At 35.8% G+C, this 21,699-nt stretch overlaps 1 protein-coding gene across 1 annotated transcript; it reads right to left on the reverse strand.

Annotated features, from left to right (window-relative positions):
- Positions 1-275: 275 nt before the first annotated feature.
- RAD51AP2 (RAD51 associated protein 2) lies at positions 276-7,761 on the reverse strand. The gene is given in 4 exon segments (XM_040496896.1): positions 276-416; positions 418-532; positions 3,702-3,785; positions 4,383-7,761. Coding segments are annotated over 4 exon segments (3,513 nt in total). The 5' UTR covers positions 7,657-7,761; the 3' UTR covers positions 276-376.
- Positions 7,762-21,699: the final 13,938 nt, after the last annotated feature.

The raw sequence follows: 21,699 nt of genomic DNA on the forward strand, positions 1-21,699 counted from the left end.
TAAAAAAAAAAAAACAAGTGGATTAGAACAGTGGTTTGTTACCATTTTTATGAGTCACAGATACTTTTGAGAAACTTATAAAGGCTAATATTCTTCTCTATAAAAGACTTATACATATATATCATGAAAAATAATACGTTGACATGTTTTACGAGATCATGAAAAGCCTTTAATGTATATGTTATAATATAATATAGAAACATCAGTGAAATATTTTGCAATGTTTAAAGGTAATTAGATAATTCACACACACATACACACAAAACCTTCTCCATACTTCATAATAAAGAAAGCCCCAAACTCCCAAACTAAGAGAAAGCATTTAACCAAAGTAGGAAACAAAACACTTATAAATGCAGTGAAATGTTTTGAAATGTTAAAGTCCAATGTCTTCTTTTAAGTTTTCATAACATTTATTTCAGATAGGGATGAAGTTGTTTAAGCTTAGCTTTTCTTGACAAACCAATTCTGATTGGTCGACTGCATGTCTTAAGAGGTAGTACTCTTGAAATTCCATGTGAAAAATTACTACCTAAAATATAAGATAATAAAAGTGCATAAGGGAGTAAAATTGTAGTTGTAGTTTCTAAGCTTAAAAACTTTACTTCTTTTTTTTTCATTTCTTTTTTTTTTTAATATAATTTATTGTCAGATTGGTTTCCATATGACACCCAGTGCTCATCCCAACAAGTTTTACTTACTTCTAATCATGATCTGGAAACATTTACTGAGTCACTGAGCTAATAAGTGCTTTAAATTAATTAGTTTACTTAATCCTATCCCCATTTTTAAAATGTGAAAGTCTCAACACAAAAAAAAGTTAAGTAACTTGCCCACATAAAATAACAACTAAAAAAAAATCATCATTCCAGTCAGGTAGTCTGACTTAAAAACAATAACAAAACTATATAATTAACTTGATGTTGTGGCTTTAAAAACCATGTCATTTTTTTTAGAAGCTAAAAGTAGGCTATGCTGTTAATGATTACATTTGGCTTTAATAGAGACTATTATCAATAATAGAGCACAGATGTATTTCATCTGTTTATGTATAAATGGAGGGCTCTGATTTTGAAAGTTTTATTTAACATCACACGATCATATTCAAAAAAATTTAAAACATTTCATGGAGGTATACTGTTACTAAATCAGTAGAACAGACAGGTAGTATTAACTATGCTTCATAATGAAATACAAAAATACCTCTAATTTTCAGAGTGCTTTTTTAAAAAAATTAATAAACAGTGAGGTACAAATATAAAGCTAAAAATGTATCAGGCTTTCAGCCAGCTTTAATGAATTAGTATGACCTTAATATAATAGCACATTTTACTGAAAATAGTATAATCAGCCTAATAATAATTCTGACAAAAGATAAATGGCATGATTTCTATTAAGCTGAACCAAACAGAACCTGTGTGTTTACCGATGTAAACAATAATGAAATAAAATACAAAGCTTAACTATATGCAAATAGGGAGAAAAAGACACAAAAATAGCTATAAATCAGTTTATGGTACTTTATTCAACATTAAAACTATAAACTTAATTATAAAAAAATAAGAGAAAAAACATTACCGGTTGTTTTCATTTTTTAAATAAAACAAAATTGTTGGGTTGTGTCTGATAGGCTAGATTTGGTTATAAATTAGATAATTTCAGCAATTTATACTAAGGGGACTTCATTATGAGATTATTATTTCAGAGCAAAGCCATGATTAGTCCATTTGATTACTTTTTCAAAGAATAGCTCTCCTCTTTCATGGTCTAATATTACAGATACTTCTGGTGATTTTGCAATGGGTAGGAAATCACCGAACCAATTTATATCAACAGAGGCCTTTTGCAAAGCATATGTCCTGAAACAGTCATCAAGTTGTAGCTATGAGGATACGGTTCCTCATCTCCTTGGATTTCCTACCTTTTTATGAATAGATTGTGATCCCTTTTATTACTACTGTACACCAGATTAATCTATTGCTTTGTGTTACTTAACAATCCTAAACATTCAAAAGTCATAAAATGTATTAGTAGTCTTTTAGAAATAATACTGACTCCAATGTTTTCTAAATCCTTGCAAGTCAAAGTCCACACGCCAGCAGCATCTACATTTGCTTGTTGCAAATACAGAAGCTTCTGGCCTACCCCACAAAATAATCAGAATCGTTTAATAGGACACCCAGGTGATTCATCTATACATTCAGGTTAGAGAAGGCTTGGTGCTAAATGATATATAAAGCACCTGGCACACTGACTGGCCTATTTCCCGTGTTCAAAATAATTTCAAACTACTTGTATTTTGCACACCAGAGAGACAGGAGAGAGAAACAAAGAGAGACCGGATGCCCCGGAATCATGACTGGTAGATGGGAGACATCATGATGACCAGTGGGTAGGTATCAGAAACATTTCAGCACCAGGGCAGAACCCACCACTCCCCAATGCCTTCAAAATCCCATAGGCAGAAGCACAAGCAGGCACCCACTCCGCCTAGGCAGAATTAATCCATTTTTACTAGCCCCCCTCCTTCCCAGCATTCCCCAACTTTTCCCCTCCACTATTTTTAACAAGTCTCAGAAAAACCACTCCGTTTGTATGCACTTCAAAAGTAAATCCAAGAGGACTGTCCTAACATGGTACTAAATAATCCTGGCTGACCACGTTATTTTTCATATTTCATGATGAGGCTCTTTTCCTTGTGAAGGCCCTGTAGACTATATGGGTTCAGATATTTCCAACACATGTAACGTTTCTTTTCCCGTTTGTGCACATACTTTAATTTTCTTCATACACTCAATTTCACTGTCGCAATTGTAACCACGATGACCATATGAGTAGGCGCTCCCTAATCTTCCTTCAAAACCCTCCGGACATTCCTTCCTAATCTTCCTTCAAAGATACTTTGAGAAACGGTCCATGACTAAAGATGTTTTGGTAGATACGTTTCACCTCCATCATTATTCTTTCTAGATCTAGTCTTGTTACCGAGCACCTGCGATTCCTGACCATACGCAAATTTAGTCTTTTAGAAAACAGTTTCCTAATTTCAACCCTACCCTTATCTCACAAGTTAAAATAGATATTAGACTTAGTGTGTTTTATTCAGGTAGTATAGACTTTTTTTTTTAGGCAAAGACCTTTTTTAGTTGTTTAGCTTTTCTTTAGTTTAATTTTTTTAATAGTCAAAAGTTTAAATGCCATAAGTTACATCATGTTAATAATACCTAAATGATATGTTTTTTAATTACTAAATAAAATATCAATATAAAAAGCCCCATAATATTTAAAGAATAGAGAACATGGATAATAAATATGCAATTCAGAATAACATCTCATCAATGAAAAGTCAACTTCAATAAATATCTTTTTTGGTTTTGCCAATTAATGTTACACACACACACATTATACATGTATTAACCCCTGTCTCATCACGTAGCTATGGCAACACATCACTGCAAATATTTAAACACAGTTTTGTAGAGCACATTTCCCAGTAATATTCCAAATGGCTGATTGTAGCCATTTTAATATTTAGCTGATTTCTTAACTATTGGAATTTGCATCAGTAAACCATTAACAGTTACAAAAGTGCTAAATTTGTATTTATTTCCTAATAACCTATGTATATTCTCCTCATGCTAAAAACACAAAATGCAATAGTCATCTCAGAAGGTATTCTAGAAAATAACCAAAAATCTTACCTCCCTTCAGTAAGTAAGTAATTTTTTCCTCCCTAAGTTCATCAGAGAAAAAAGCAGGCCTTTTAGGTGGAGGATTTTCACAGTCTGAAAACAATAATCAATATGTTATAGCAAAAAGTAACTTTTACATAAAATGTTAATACCATAAACAAATTACTTTCTCAAAAATGTTTCCTTCTATTGGCTTCTAATATTTGGGTAAATGAAGCCGGATTCATCAAGGCTCCTTTTAAAAATTTTAGCACTTGTAGGGGCACCTGGGTGGCTCAGTCAGTTAAGGGGCGGGACTCTTGATTTCGGCTCAGGTCATGATCTCATGGTTCCTGAGTTCGAGCCCCGCGTCTGGCTCTGTGCACTGACCACATACAGCCTGCTTGGGATTCTCTCTCTCTCTCTCCTTCTCTCTGTGCCCTGACCCCACTCAATCTCTCCCTCTTTCTCTCTCTCTCTCTCAAAATAAATAAATAATCTTTAAAAATTTTTCATCACATGTTACTTCAACTTCACTCTATTACTTAATGTCTGAACAGGATTTCATAGAAAAATAATGTGCATCAATAAATATTATCTTACACTTTACCTCTATCTCCTTTTTTCCCAAAATTATATATTTGGCCTACACAGGAATAAAAGCAGAATTTTTTTATCATGATAAAAAATATTTTAAAACTAATTTCATACCTTCCTTAGAAGTGGAATACAGTAATTCTTCCTCTGCTGCTCTTGAACAGCAATATTCATTTGGAACTTCCTGTTTCCCATTATTGGATACTGCTTTCCATTTAAATAAACTTTGGTGTCTCTTATGCATATTAGGGCATGTTATAGTATCACGGAGCAAAGAAGATACACATATTTCGTTGACTGTAACCATTTTCAAATCTTCTTTCATCTCCGTTTTTACCTCCTCAATATCATTATTTTCTCTAAGGTAATATTCTTGCCCATTGTTTGTTTCTGCAGTGCTTACAATTTCGTTTTCCTTACTGATTTCATGGAACATATGAAGTTCTTCAAGTACTAAATCAAATTTACTCTTCATCTCAAAATTGCTCACTCTTGTCTGAGCTTCTGTTGATAAACACTTGGCAGTTAAATCCTGAAAACATTCATTGTTCCCTAGACTCAAATCAGTTTCAAATTGATGATTAACACATTCTGTAGAGTCATTCTTTGGATGAAAATACTCTGAATTAGCTAACTCACTTTCTTGCAAAACATGCTCATATTCATTTCTGTCAGCTACATTATTTTGATTAATATATTTGGTTTCTTCCGCATTTACTTTTTTACTCATTAGTGAAATTGGTTGCATAGAAAACATGCCATCCATTAAATAAAAATTATTCTTCTCTTCCTTTTCTATCTTAATGTCTTTGTTACTTTGGCAACTGTTTGTTAAACTTTGTGCTGTGACTTTTACTTCCTCTTTCAAAATTGAGTCTTGTTTTTTCCCGTTGATTTCACTTAGCAAGCTCCCAAAATTTAGAACCTGCATTATAGTCCCAAGATTGGTTTGTTCACTACGGTTTATGTCATGGTTTGTTGGTATGGCCCGGGGCCTAATATTGAAGAAATCTTCAAATATGCACTTAAAACTAATGCTGATCTTATTATACTCCTTTTTCCTTTCAGTATTTAAATCCTGGTTATACATATTTACTTCATAAAATTTTTCATTACTATATCTATGGTTCTGTATAAATTGAGAACCAGATTTAACATGTGTTTTAACAGCATTAGGTGTACAGTGAGTCCAATTTTCCTCATTCATGAATTGTTCAGGACAACTCTTATTCTTGTAAATGTCTTTTGTCAAAGAAATTTCATCCATGTCATCAAAATCCATTAAAAGAGGATTTTTTTCATATGTTTCAAAAATTGGAAAATGTTTTTTAGTCGCCATAGTGAAGGAAGGTTTTTTCTTAGACTCTTCAAAAGCTTGTTCAGTTTTAAATAACTTTCTTTTTCTTAACATAGGTTTCATGTTACCTTCTAATAGTCTTGAAAAAGTTAAAGTCCTTGCTAGATACACAGTATGATTTTCCACTCTACTATTTTTTGAATAATGCAAATACATTATCCATTTGACAATGCATCTCTCTTGTAATTTAGGATCATTTTCAATTCTAATGAAACAGTTAAAGTTATTCAGCAAAGAAGCTATGTTGGTTTTCAATATGCTATTTAGAGGTCCTGAAATACTGGTTTGTAAACATACACTTAACATATCATTTTTTCTATTGACATTCATATTCTTAGTTATTAGATTTTGAAGATCAACTCGCTTCTTATCCTTGAAAATTTCATGCCAGTTTAAAACATTATCATTTTTTTGATTTCCTGAGATATTTTCATGAAAATTCAAAATTTCCATAATGGAATTTTCAAAAACTTTGCTTAAATGAGAGCCTTTTTGTGTAGCAGAATATCTTAATTGTAGCATATTGTTGCTTTCTCCTTTACCATTTAACTGAAAAAAACTTATTAAAGCTTTTTGGCTACCAAGTGTTCCTATCATGAGAGGCTTTGATTGTTCTTCACGTGTATTCAGGGCTTTTGTATAGTGATAATCTCCTTTGCTTAAAAGATCTATTTCTACTAATTGTAGAAAATTCAATTGTTCTCCAGTTCTTTTAACATTTTCACTTTGAGTCTTGTAATTACCCCAAATCCAACAAACTGCCCCTATTTTTTCTGAGATGTGACTAATATTAGAGCCCTGGCTTTGAGACTTTTCTAATCTGGTAAATGTATGAATGTCCAGGCATGTTTCTGCTTCTTCCAAATATGCATTCCCCAGTATTATAGTGAAATTCTTTTCAGAGTCTGTTACATCAGATTTGATACTACTGTGGTTATAGTAGTTTAAACCGATCAAGTCTTTTTTTCTCACACAAATATTTTGGTTGCTGAGTGACTGGTGGTTACTTTCATAGCATGCAGAAAAAATATTTTCTGCCTCGGCATCCACAATGTTTTTATCATCCTGTAACTTTTGCTTCTTAACATCGGGTCTATTTTGGGACCAGTAAACGTTTGTGAAATCCCTAACATATGCCTCGTTTTTGTCATTCTTTTTCTTTGCTGTTCCCTTTAAATAGACAGAGGACATTTTGCTATTTAAGTCAGTTGGAAACTCAGGGATACTTATTGTGCCTCTATCTCTAAAATAGCTGGCTTTGGCAATTTCCATGCTGGGCTGGTTTTGAGATTTTGATATATTTAGTGCCGATGCTGAAATGTTATTTTCCTTTTTATGAGATGGCGTAACACCGTCAGCTTTCCATCTGCACTTAATATCAAGAAATGGTGATTTGGTTTCCTTGTAAAAGGTAACATCCCCAAATAGGTTTTCTGTCTGTTTCACATAACTATCGTCTTCCTGAATACCGTCCCTCCCTTGCACTGAATATTGTTTTCCAGCCGCATTTCTTTTAACTCCATGTATATCGTCTGTAGAGGGGTTGGGCAGAAGCGGACGGACCTCTGCTCCAGCTCTGTCACTGCGGTGCACACCGAAAACCTCTTTGTCATTCAGTCCTGCCTCACAAGACTTTCCAGAAGCCCTCAAACCAGAATCAAAACTGCGTGAGGGGAGAGGCTGCAAACAACTATTCACCTCAAATTTGCCCTTTGGGCATCTCGGACTACATATCTGCTCCCCACCGACTGAGTTCTCCACACGCGAGTCTGTGGAGTTACCAAAAATCACATTAGCTGAAAGGAGAAGGGCCGGGAAGGGTCTGGGCGACAACAACTGCCAGGCTTTTTCCACCTCAGACAAGCGAGGCACCAGAGGCAGCCTCCACTCCACCTCAGAGGCACTGCCGGGCTCCGTTAGACGGGGCCGCTTACTTCGGGGCGGTCGGGAATCAGCGTCCTCAGGAGGCGGTAAGGAGGTGGCAGGCTCCCTGAACCCGGCACCCTGCGCGGTGCACTGCGTGAAGGGCATGGCAGCGAACCGAGATGTTCTGACGAAGTCCGGCCGCGCTCCAGCCTTTTAGCCGGCTCCAGACGGCTCCGCCTGGTCACGCCCCTGCCACGCCCCTCGAGGCCGGCTTCGGCCGGGGCCTCAGGGAAAGCCCCCACCCGACCACGCCCCAGCCCCGCCCCTCCGCCGCCCGGCCCCGCCCCCACTCTACCTGATGTCCTGGAGCTCCGGTAGTCTCTCCCTCACAGCGCAGAGCCCCGGGGCCGTTACATTGTCTATTTTTAGCGCCTCTTGCGGGTGCTTGGACTGTAGCCGGTCTAAAGATTTTCTTCCCTCTGGTAGAATTAAGGGGAAAAAGTCAGACTCTCTCTCTCTTTTAATTTTTGTCTCGTTTAATTTGTGAACAGAAACAGTTTTGCCTTTAAAATTCTAAAATTCTGTTTTCCTCGGAAGCGGCTTCTCCACAGTTGCTCTCGAGAGTCTTCTCCAGTAAAAAACAAACAAACAAACAAACAAACAAAAAAAAAAAAAACCAAGGGTGTTCTGTGAGCGCCAGGCCAAATCTCTCCGTGTCTGGAAAAACTTTTAAAAAATGCTCGTAATCATCCCGGTGACATTTAAAATCAGATATTCACTTCACTAGTAAAATGTGTCTAGGGGAAAAAAGACACTGGTATTTAACAATGTGAATTATTTCACGGGAGGAAATGTTGAAAATAATTATCCAGATAATTATTAATCTTCACCTTAAAACTGTAGAAAAATCGTTTTCATGTGTGCTGTGGGGTTCCCCCCCCAATATTGTGGATAAAATAAGTTACAGATAAAAATTGTATGTTTCAACTAGTTCAGTTACTGTAAGAATATATAATAGTTTCCATTCATACCTAATAAGTTGTGTGAACGTTATTTTTCTTTTTCCTCTGCCTTGAGAATAATTTATTATTTCCCGTCCGTTCTGCTTTTGTCAATTCCGTAATCATAAAGAAGAAAAAAAAAGAAAATTATTTTCAAGATGTTTATTATTATGTACATGTTTATTAAGGAACGTGGGATTACTGTTCAGTCATTAAAAACCTCAGGCCCCTAATGATTGTTTCAAAGTTGGTCAGTTTTATGTTCCCTGGCAAAAACTTACAAGAACCACAATAATGTGCAACAGGAATCCTGATTTTAGAACCCATGGGAGCATATATGGCAAGATATGACGAGTGGACTACTTTATTTTTTTTCTTTAATCTTTATTTCTTTTTGAGAGAGGCAGAAACAGAGCATGAGTGGGGGAGGGGCAGAGAGAGAGGGAGACACAGAATCTGAAACAGGCTCCAGGCTCCCAGCGGTCAGCACAGAGCCCGACAAGGGACTCGACCTCACTAACCGCAAGTTCATGACCTGAGCCGAAGTCGGACACTTAACCGACTGAGCCACCCAGGCACCCCTCACTCCTTGTGCTTTTAAATGTTAATCATCCGGGGTTTTTTCTTTTGGTCTTCTTAAGTTGGCTAGAGCCTCCAGTGCAATATTAAAGCAGTTTTGTTTTGTTTTTTAACATTAGTTATTATAGAGAGACAGAGCATGGGAGGGGCAGAGAGAGAGGGAGACACAGAATCTGAAGCAGCCTCCAGGCTCTGAGCTGTCAGACGTGGGGCTAGAGCTCACGAACCTCGAGATCATGACCCGGGCCGAAGTCCTATGGTTAACCAGCTGAGCCACACAGGCACCCCAACTAGTGTACTATTGTAGGTCATAAGATGTTCATCAGCCTCCTGTCTCGTAAATACTCTCCGATACACTGTGAATCCAGTTTCTGGGTATTTGCTATTACTTTAGCTTGTAAATTCCTCCAGAGAAATGTTTGCTTAAATTTGTAGAAAGCCTTGCAGTACAAGCATTTCATCTACACTAAAAATAAGAATGTGGCAATTGTTCAAATTTTACATCAGTGAGTTCTCAAAGTGCTACTTTTATGTAAATTCCATTCCTTTTTTTTTTTTTTACCTTAGACTTTCCACAATTGTACATTCCATACTAATGGAGTCTGTTCTATGCTTGTGATCAGCCCATGAGGATTGACTTGCATAGCTGATGGTGCACTAACATAATATTAGGAACGAGCTTGCTTGCTTTCCTTCTTTTTTTTTTTTTTTTTTAAAGTAAACGGTACCTCCAATGTGGGGTTGGAACTCATGACCTCAGGACCAAGAGTTGCATGCTCCACTGACTTAGACAGGGAGGTACCCCAGGAGGAAGCTTTTTTATCTGTAAAGTAAATGCCATAGCTTTGTGATTCTAGATTGATCTGTCACTTGGTGTTTCTTTCTTCATCTTACTAGCTTTCCAAGAACATACTATTTTTTAGATCTCCCTTACACCATGATTTAAAAACCGGATTGTTTAAGGACTAGAACACAATAAAACCCAGAAGTATTAAATTTAATTCAACAATTGTTTGAGAACTGTGTCTAAGACACTGTTAGGTATACAGAAAGGTACAGGTTTGTTGGGGTTTTTTTTCCCAGACTTAAAGAAACTTACAGCAATGAAGACAGAAAAAGAAGTCTTTTTTTGTACTTACTTACTTGATTATTACACTAATGATCACTGTTGTTTCAATCAATGCCTATTGAAACTATTATTCATGTGAGGGTTTTGTTTTATTTTTTAAATGCTACCTTAAAAATACACTATAAGTGAGAAATGCAAAAGGTGTATCTTTAACCCATCAAAATCAAAATATAAATGAGATTTGTTCAAATCTTACCTACCCTTCAAAGCCCATTTCAAACGTCATATATTTCCATATCACCTTACCTGAATGTTCCTACCTCCTTAATAACAGTAACCTGAGCTTTAAGGACAGCACCTGTCATTCCTTTCTGTCTGGTGTCTTATTATAGTCCAGATCTGAATGAATGAAAGAAAGAATGAGCGCCTGAGGTAAACCCCATACTGAAAATGTAACACAAGCTCCTGTTAGAGTTAAGTCAGCAATTCACTCAGGACCTCAGAACTTTTAAAGCCTTGTGACCTTAACATGTTGCCAGATCTTCACAACTAGGTCCTACCTTAACGTTTTTCAGCTTTGTTTTCATTTTATTATTTTATTTTATTTTATTTTATTTTATTTTATTTTATTATTTATTTTATATTTTATTTTTACAATTTGCACCGTGTTGCAAATACCAAGCTGTTTGTTACTTTCTTGACTTTCCATGCATGTTCTCAATGTGTTTCTCTTTCTCAGCCTGAAAATTCCTTCAGCCTTAAAGGGCTCTACTCAAAGTTACTTCTGCTGTGAAAGCTTCTCTGCCTCCTCCTGCTGTATCCAATCTCCCTGCAGAATTACTTGCATCCTCATCTGTGTTCCTATGGAAGTTTATTTTATAACACTTAAAATATCACTCAATTGAATTGTTTACATCCTCTCCACTAGACTCTATGTTCTTCAGAGCAAAGATTTATTTACGTTTACATCCCCATTGCCTCACGCTAAATACCTCAGCTAATGAGAAAACAAAAACAAAAACAAAAATGGAATGATATTATTGTCACTCTACCTTTACCTATCCAATTGTTGCCTTAAGAGTGTCTTGAGCTTCCTGTTTTGGTTTTGGTTTTATATGTTAAAATGTTAAAATGGAGACCTCTTTGAGACTATACTACCATAAAGGGCCAAAATTGACTTTAAACTATTACTGGTTTTAACCCCACTTAAGTTTAATGGTAGGACCAGATATTTGATGAGCCAGTTTTTCTCTTTTATGTCTTTTAATAAGTTATATAAATGGTGAATAAATATGCTAAATCCAAGTTGTTTCAGATGGACAAGTCAGATAATAAATATTTTCAAAGACTTAATAAGAACCACTAACAAAAATATTTAAACCAAATGCAGGGGGTAGAGAGGAAAATATCACTTGCTAAAAATATTTAAAACAAATATGGTTGTATATAACAGAAATAGCACTTTTTATCAAGTCACTAAGAAGCAGTAGGTGGGAAGAGATTTCAGAAAACCATAACGGTGTGCATATTCACATGTGCAATTAACCTTTCAGCAGAACACTAATGGTAATTTATAACATAAATATAATCTTAAATGAGACAATGTATGTGCAAATCATCTCATTATTCTCAATTTTCATTAATGACATCATTATCTACCCAGCCTCCTAAACTAGAAACTCTTAAGTGTTCTTAATTTTTTCTCTTTTTTACTCCTTCCCTGAAATCCAACTTCTATGTGGACAATCATCAAATCTTGTTACTTGTACATCAGACATGACCCTGAAATTAATTCCCATTCTTTACTCGTAATGTTTCAGCCTTATTTTAGGTCCTCATCATCTCTGAGAATATTGTAATAAAATCATCTTTTTACTAGTCTCCCTTCAATTTCTATCCAACACTACTATAAAGCTTTTTTTCTTAAAATATTAATCACTTTAGGGGCACCTAGGTGGCTCAGTCAGTTAAGCGTCTGACTTCAGCTCATGTCATGATCTTGCCCTTTTTGAGTTTGAGCCCCACGTAGGGCTCTGTGCTGTCAGCTCAGAGCCTGGAGCCTGCTTCTGATTCTGTGTTTCCCTATCTCTCTCTGCCCCTCCCCTGCTCACAATCTGTCTCTGTCTCTGTCTCTCTCAAACATAAACACTAAAAAAAATTTTAATATTAATCACTTTATTACTTCCTTAGGAACGTCTTTCTGTTCTTTGATACTTACAGAATAAAATACACATTCTTCAATTTGGCATACAATATTCTTTATAGTTTAATCTTCAAACTGTTTTTTCAGCTTCTGTGTCTATTTCCAAAACATAACTTGCTTTCCTACAATGCTAAACTTCTCACCTTTCTTTACTTATATAAAGCCTTTTTCTTGGGGCACCTGGGCAGCTCGTTGGCTGAGCATCTGACTCAACTTTAGTTCAGATCACCGTCTAGAGGTTTGTAAGTTTGAGCCCCACATGGGTCTCTGTGCTGGAGGCCAGGAGCCTGCTTGGGATTCTCTGTCTCCTCTCTCTTTGCCCTCTCTGATTTGTGCTCTCTCTCTCTTTCTCTTAAAAATAAACTTTTTGGTTTTTTTACTTTTTTAAATTTATTTATTTATTTTGAGAGAGAGAGAGAGAGAGAGAGAGAGAGAAAGAGAACACACACACACATACACACTCGGGCAAGGGGCAGAAGGAGAGGGAGAAAGAGGGAGAGGGAGAGAGAGAATCCCAAGCAGGCTCTGCACTGTCAGTGCAGAGCCCTTCATGGGGCTGAAACTCACAAACTGTGAGATCATGACCTGACCTGAGATAAAGAGAAGGATGCTTAACTGACTGAGCAACCCAGGTGCCCCATAGATAAACTTTTTATTAAAAAAAAATATATATATGTATTATATATAAAATATATTATTTATATATTTTATATTACATATAAATATAAATTTTATTATATATTATAATATATAATTATATAATATATAACATACTTATTATAGTATATATAAATATGTACAGATATATATGTACAGATATATATATAAATATATACATATATATAAATATATACATATATATATAAAGCCCTCTCACAATTTCAGTCTTGGGTACATGCTGGTTCATTTGCATTTAGTAGTGGCAGGTCTTTCTTGAAGTCTTCTGAAGTGATTCCAAAGTTTACAGCCATCTTGTTTCTTTGGACACCCATAGATTTATCTACTCTCCCTTCTTTTTTATTTTTAAATCTTACTTTATTAATGTACTATTATATTTTCTGCCTGTTTAGCTAGTCAAAAATAACCTTTTTCCTGAGCCCTCAGTGTTGGAAAACCAGGTGGGAATGTTCAGCTACTTACAACATCCATTTGATGTTCTAATAAATTTCAGCATCAGTTAAAAGATTCTTTGCTCCTGAAATAAAAGCAGGAGTCTGTATTATTTTTGGAATTGCAATTGTAAATAATAGCTCTTTTAAAAAATAATTGTGAATTCTTTTCAATTAACCTCCCACAAGAAATCTTTTCAAAATTCTGACAAGATAAAATTTCTATCATTTTTTTCATTATACAAGCTCATAATTACTTAGATTGCTTTCTCTTTTTGTACAGTTTTTCTGCTGAGATTAGTCACTTCGTTTTGGTCAGTTGCACAATAAATAATTACCTGTATGTTGCAAATTCATAGAACTATCATTGACTTCAAAATTTTAAGGAATTACATACATTTGCAATAAATGCAAAATACATTTAGCATGTAAACTATGCTAAACATAATTTAATTTTTTTATCCTAGAATTTGAAATATAGAATAGTGTTTCAGAGAGTAGGCTTTTGGCCGCAAACTGTCTTATGTTTGAACCTATGCTCCACTTCTTCCATCTGTGTAATGTGAGCAAATTGCTTTAACCTTTCTGAAATAGTTTCCTGTAAGAATTATACAGTAGAATGTACCTCATAGCCTGTTGTGTAAATTAAATGAAATATACCATGTAAAGCATTTAGATGAGTATTGGGCACTTAAGTAGGAGTGCATTAAAAGTTTTTAATTTACGATAGTTATTATTAACATGAAACTAGCAAGGTGCTGGGTAGCTCCTACACATGTTCAGATGAACTGATCGTCAGCATCTCTTGCCAAACACACGGTTCCGTAATTTTATGTGAGTACCTTGGAGTGGACCGTGGTGGAAGTACTTATTACACCACTGAAATCAGCAAATACTACAAATCAGGATTTGCTTGTTTGTTTCTTCCTTTCTAGAAAGCCAGTTGTTTAACAGTTACCAGCATAGTACTGACTCAAATTCTATCTTTCAGTACTTCAGATTCATTACTATGTAAGTCAATTATCACTACAGAATTGCAGCTGTAGCCAGCCAGGCAGTTTTTCCTATTTTGTCTGGCTAAGGTCAAAGACGGACAAGATGACAGACTACATTGATGCCAGCACATATTGTAAAAACTTTATTTAAAAAATGAAACAAAACTTGGGGTGCCTGGGTGGCTCAGTTGGTTAAGCGTCCAACTTCAGCTCAGGTCAAGATCTCATGGTTTGTGAGGGTTCGAGACCTGCGTCGGGCTCTGGGCTGACAGCTGGGAGCCTGGAGCCTGCTTCAGATTCAGTGTCTCCCTCTCTCTCTCTCTCTCTGCTCCTTCCCCACTAGCATTCTGTCTCTCTCAAAAATGAATAAATGTTATTAAAAAAATTTTAAACAAGATGAAACAAAAGTATATTAGTTTGTTTTAATCTCATTTAATACTTTTTTATGAGTGGAGAATACAGAGTTTTCCACAAACACAAAAGTAACTATTTCAGTGTTTTAAGTTTGCTCATAGTTCTATGATTTCAGAATGGAAATAGGTTCAGTTCAGGGACAAACAATGGATCAATGTTTTCAAAGGAAAAACAATGGAAGAATGTTTCTTCCATCATTATCTGGAGCAGAGTGTAGTCACTGTTTACTAGCAATCGGTAATCACTGGCAATTGAATGATAGCATAGTTTTCAAAGTACTTTTAATGGATGCTCTCATCTGATGATTTGGTTTGCTGAACATCTTTTATGTGCAAGGAAGGATGCCTGATACTGAAGTAAATACTATGACGTATAAAATATGATCTTTGTATTCTAACAAGAATTATGCATATAAAAGGATAATTAACAATATATGGCCCACTATATAGCCTAGTTAATCAGCCATTCACTACCTTGTCCTAAACTACTTTCCAACCTGATTCCCAGCTATACCATTTCTGTCTCCTGTGCCTCTCACACTTTACCACACAAAACTGCTTACAATCCCCTACTCATTTTCTTGTTGTTGTTCACTTCAGAAGATTTTTAACTTTTTTTAACGTTTATTTATTTTTGAGACAGAGAGAGACAGAGCATGAATGGGGGAGGGTCAGAAAGAGAGGGAGACACAGCATCTGAAACAGGCTACAGGCTCTGAGCTGTCAGCACAGAGCCCGACGCGGGCTCGAACTCACGGACTGTGAGATCATGACCTGAGCCGAAGTCAGACGCTCAACCGACTGAGCCACCCACGTGCCCCAAGAAGATATTTAAAATATCTATTATGGGGTATTATGGGGCACCTGGGTGGCTCAGTAGGTTAAGCATCTGACTTTGGCTCAAGTCATGATCTCACAGCTCATGGGTTCGAGCCCCACATCGGGCCCTCTGCTGTCAGCACAGAGCCTGCTTCGGATCCTCTGCCCCCTCTCTCTCTGCCCTTCCCCCACTTGCATTCTTTCTCTCAAAATAAATAAATAAACTTAAAAAAATAGTATCTATTATTCACCAGCCACTTTGTTAGGTATTAGGTATTGAAAAATAAGCACAGTCCTTTTTTTTTTTCAAGGAATTTACAGTATAGCAGAGGAGACAGATATACAGAGTTCATTACAATATAACAAAATAAGTACTACAGTAGAGAATGCCCAGGCATTGAAACAAGGGGACCAAAGTTAGTCTGGAAACTTCAGGGGAGGTGCCCAGGAGGAAATGGTGCCCCAAAACTGATCTTTAAAGGATACATTCATTCATTGTATTCCTCTGAGCTTATAATTTTCTATAAAACTCCCTTTCCTATCCATACTAGTTCATTTTTCATCGATGTTCCCATAACATTTCAAACATCTATTATAATACTTAGGAAATCATATTATGGTTAGTTATATATGTACTATCTTCTCCACTAAATTTTTAACTCCTTGACACTTGGAACAGTTACCTTATTTACCTTTGTATTTCCAAAATATAACATGGGATCTGCCATACAATACACAGTAATATTTTTTGTTAATTTTTGGGTTGAATAGATATCAAGTGAATGTTATATAAAATAAGTACTATTAAGAAATAAATAATATAAGGGGGCACCTGGGTGGCTCAGTCAGTTAAGCTCCTGACTCTTGATTTCAGTTCAGGTCATGAGCTCACAGTTGTAAGATCCACACTGGGCATGGAGCCTGCTTGGGATTCTCTCTCTCACTCTCTGTCTGCCTCTCCCCTACTCTCAGAAATAAAGAAGGAAAGAAAGAAATAAAGAAGAGGAAAAGAAAAGAAAAGAAAGAAAAAGAATTCCAAGAATCATGAAATGAGTTCTAGATAGGGTAGGCATGAAGGCTTCACAGAAGAGCAAATTGAACTGGGTCTTGAAAGATGGAATTTTGTAGCTTCAGACCAGTAGTTTCAACTAGAAAACAAAAACTGACCTAAGGTCTGGAAAAATAAAGCTCTGCTTTCACAGAGACAAAGGAAGTAGAGAACTAGCTCTAGCAATAGAATGGGAGGTAGGAATAAAGATGAATTAATCAGGGAAGTCATTTACCCAAAGGATCAGGCTACAGGAAGAGGTAGCCAGTCAGAATGAAAAACAACTAGTGTATGGAAGAAAATAAGTGATATTTTTAAAAACTAAATCTAAATAGAGACTATAATATAGTAATTTCCATGGGGCGCCTGGGTGGCTCAGTCAGGTTAAGCGGCCGACTTCGGCTCAGGTCATGATCTCATGGTCCGTGAGTTCGAGCCCCCCGTCGAGCCTGTTTCGGATTCTGGGTCTCCCTCTCTCTCTGACCCTCCCCCGTTTATGCTCTCTCTCTCTCTCTCTGTCTCAAAAATAAATAAACGTTAAAAAAAATAAATATATAGTAATTTCCCTATCCTGAATGTAATGAATGCTCTAGAATTTCTCTAATTATAATGAGTGGTTTTGGCACATTCTTCCTAACTGAATATAGCATGTTCTATATATTAGATTTCATAAGAGGCAGGTGGAAAGTTAATGATAGAAAAATGCGACTAAGCCCATGATTCCCCTGAGCAGTGTTTTGAGTCTTGCAGAAAGAGAACAAAACAAACACAGAAAGTGGGAAGGGAATGTAATTTTGGGGCATGGGGAGAGACTTTTAGTTACCCATTGCAATGTGTTGTCACACAACTCTATTAAAGAACAATATTATTCCTAATTGTTCAAAGTTTCTCATAGATAACTATGTCTCATAAGAACAAAAGTAGGACGAGCATACATGTTTCATTTTGTAATGTTATCTGACATATATTGTTATAATACACAATATTTCTTGTTTTCCATGGTACTTAATCGTGAGTAGAAAGGAAGAAAAGTTGCAAAATGTCACTTGCTTTGCCACTTTGCCTAAAGCCAGTCATGCTAATCACATACTTATTATAGTTACAAATCAGCTTCCAAAGCTAAACACTTGATCTCTGGAGACCATTCACAGGTGGCCCTTCTTAAAAATTATCTAGTGTAGACCTTGGACGATAACCTAGAAAAACAAAGACACAGGCTATGGACCATTTGGTTATACCTACAATGCCATCTTTAAGAAATTATTGAAAGAAGGCAGGGGCTGGGCTTGGAATATAAAATGTAGCTGAACAGGGACAGAACCACAGTAATCATGGTTGGGATGAAGATTCTGTTTCTCATATGTGAAAAACTGAAAGGTAAGAAGGAGAAGGAGAAACAGAAGCACTGTGACCATACATTTCCAAGCTGTCCTAATTAGAATATAAAGGAAAAATAAGTATATGCATTCTCCAATATAAAACCAATATAATCAAAGGGTTATAAATAATATTTTAGTTTAATATTCTGTATGACCATCCACTTTTTATATCAAAAGAAAATAAAATGGGTGCCTGCATGACTCAGTTGGTTAAGCATCCAACTTGATTTTGACTCAGGTCATGATCTCACAGTTGTTGACATTGAGCCCCGCATCAATAGGATTCTTTCTCTTCCCCTCTCTCTCTCTGCCCTTTCTTTGTTCCCCCCTCTCTCTCAAAATAAAATAAATAAACTCAAAAAGAAAAGAAAAGAAAACGATAAAAAGGCACAGAGGTTTTCTTCTTTGTTTTTTGCTTATAAAATCTCTGATGGGTGGAAACAAACAAACAAACAAAACTTATTTCAATTCAAACAATACTTAGTATAGAATGTGTATGTGCTCAACCCTGTACCTGGATGCCATGCTATTCTGAAAAGTGTAGGCTTAAGTCATGAACACTTTAATATGTATGTGTCTTCCTGTTAAATAACTTTCTGCTTGCATGGAAATATAATAGCAATAACCATCTTTTCCACTTTTACTCTTTAAACTCTTCTCTGGTTGAATACTTTTTTTTTAATTTTTTAAATCTTTTTATTATTTTTTGGAATAATTTTTTTAAACAAAGGCAAGTATTTCAGTGTCTGCATGCCATTGAAGGAAAGACTGTTTCCATTGGATTTGATCCATAAACTAATTGCCTCAAACTGTAATTACCCATCCTTGAAGTATTGCTACAAGTCAAACTCTGTCCGGAACTTCAATATGGAAACAAAATAGCCAGTTTATTTTTTTTTTTAATTTTTTTTCAACGTTTATTTATTTATTTTTGGGACAGAGAGAGACAGAGCATGAACGGGGGAGGGGCAGAGAGAGAGGGAAACACAGAATCGGAAACAGGCTCCAGGCTCTGAGCCATCAGCCCAGAGCCCGACGCGGGGCTCGAACTCACGGACCGCGAGATCGTGACCTGGGTGAAGTCGGACGCTTAACCGACTGCGCCACCCAAGCGCCCCCAAAATAGCCAGTTTAAACTCCAGAAGCAATAGTTCATGGATCATCAGGATGGCTTGTCGTGGAGGCTGACAAATAGAAGGCTAGAAAGAGAACTGTGATGTCCTTCACCTCGAGTCCTTCCTGGAGCCCTTCTCCAGCGCAGACCTACAAGAGCATAACGGTTTGCATATAGTCAAACTGCTTACAACACTGCTCAGAAATGTACCTTTACTTAATTTGCCAGAGGATTTGTAGAGTTACAAACTATTTTTGTCTTTTTAAATTAAAAAAAGGTATTTAAACTCTGTCAAGAAAACAACCTCAAAGTTCAGGCTTTTTTAATATCCTTCTTGCTTTTTTCCCCCTATGATTTTTAGGAATGAACACTATACATTTGAATCAGTGAAAACTGAAATCATAGGAGGAACTTTAAGGTGGAGAGTAATGTCCAGAAATCAATGTAATGTCCAAATATTGAGAGAGTCTAAAAGCCTAAGATTACGGACTCTGTACTTCAGAAGTCTCCTTCATACTTCAGTTCTCTACCTCTTTACCTGGGTGATGTGTTCTTATGATAATTCATTGTCTTGTGCATTTAGGAATGCTATTTTTTTCTGTATGTATATCCCATTTCCATGAAAAAAAGACAGAAAGACAGAGAAATAAAGACAGAAAGAAAGAGAGAAAGACAAAGAAAGAGACAGAGAAAGAGAAAGAGAAAAAGAAAAAGAAAAAGAAAAAGAAAAAGAAAAAGAAAGAGACATGGATTCTGAAACTAAACTGCCTAGATGTGAATCTTGGCTCCATACCGTACAATCTATGTGACTTTGGGTAAACTCCTTAACCCTCTGTGCCTCAATTCCCTCAACTATAAAATGGGGATGATAGTAATGGCACCTACTTCAGTTGGTGGTTATAGGATTTTACAACTTAATATATGTAAAACATGTGAAACAGTGCTTCACACATAGCAAGGTATATATAAGTATTACAGTTGTTAATAGTAACCCATTCACTTCTTTAACACTCTAGAATAAGAATCCTTAGATCATCCTTAATGATAATCATTTAAGGAAATTTCCCAACTTTTCACAGACGTTTCATTGATTTCTCAAATTGCTCATTTTTTCCCTTTGTTGTCTGGAGAACTCCATAGGAAACAATTCTTTATCAGTTTTCCCTCTAGATTTAACATATAAAGAAAAGAGATTAAAATATATACCATTGGATGTTTACAAATATATTAAATATCTTCACTGATATATAGTTGCCATTCTGCTTTTCAAATGCTATTAAGTCTACTTTTTAAAATATCTATTATATATATTTATTCATTAATCTTCATTTAAGAATAATTAACCTAGCTACTTTTGTGACTGTATATCCTGATTTTTTTCTGCATTAGTTGTCATCACTTAGCTTTTTAATGGCTTTGCTAAATATAGCCAAATAAAATCCTCTAACGAGGACTCAAAGACAATCACTCTGGGAACCAGTTTTTAATCAACGAAACAGACATTAAGTACTAGCATCTATTCTATATTCAATATTGTGTCAGGTGCCCTACCAAGAAGTTATGACACAGAGACAAGGAATTAACAATAAAAACCATCTAATAACAATATAAATGGTTTTTAAAAAAAACCTTATATGTAATTTGAAATAGGTCATATAAATGATATATACTTGTGACTCAAAAGAATTGAGTGATTAAGGATTGGAATAGATTGGGATATGAGATGAATAGTAGATATATTGCAGATAAGAAAAAGGACATGGCCAAAGACATAGAAAGAAGTGTAAGATAGATTAAGCAATAGTAAGTAGGCAAGGTGTTTGAGAGAGAATTTTTGTAACAGGATAAAAGAAGATAAGTGGGAAAGACACTGAGATCAGAGTATTCAGAATCTTGAATGCCAGTCTTAAAAAAATTTGTACTTTATGCTATAGGAAAGACTGTATTTGTGGGTTTGTTTCAGGAGAAAGATGTATTTAAAACAGCATTTTAGAAAAATTCACCTAGCTGCCACGTTTAGGATTAACTGAAAACAAGTGAAAGAAATTAGGCAGAAATTAGGGGCCATTGCCATAGGATCAGAAATATTAAGAACATGTATTTGAGCATAAACCACAAGAATGGAAACGGGAATTATATTTTTAAGAAATTATTATTAGAATTTGATAATGCTCTGCTATCATGGGGGGGGTAAGGAATCAACAATGGTTTCTAGGATTCAAGCTTAAATTATTAAGAAAATTAATAGAGAAACCATTAATAGAGGAGAGGTGTGGAGAGGTTGTACTTGTTTGAGAATATATCATGAGCATAGAGGCAAGGGGTTTGGATTTAGGTATATTGCATTGAAGGGGCACCTGGGTGGCTCAGTCGGTTAAGCATCCGACTTCAGCTCAGGTCATGATCTCACAGCTCGTGGGTTCAAGCCCCGCATCGGGCTCTGTGCTGACAGCTCAGAACCTGGAGCCTGCTTCGGATT

The sequence above is a fragment of the Herpailurus yagouaroundi genome, unplaced genomic scaffold, assembly GCF_014898765.1.
Source record: "Herpailurus yagouaroundi ecotype Mexico unplaced genomic scaffold, PumYag 188, whole genome shotgun sequence".
In the NCBI taxonomy this organism is placed as follows: domain Eukaryota; kingdom Metazoa; phylum Chordata; class Mammalia; order Carnivora; family Felidae; genus Herpailurus; species Herpailurus yagouaroundi.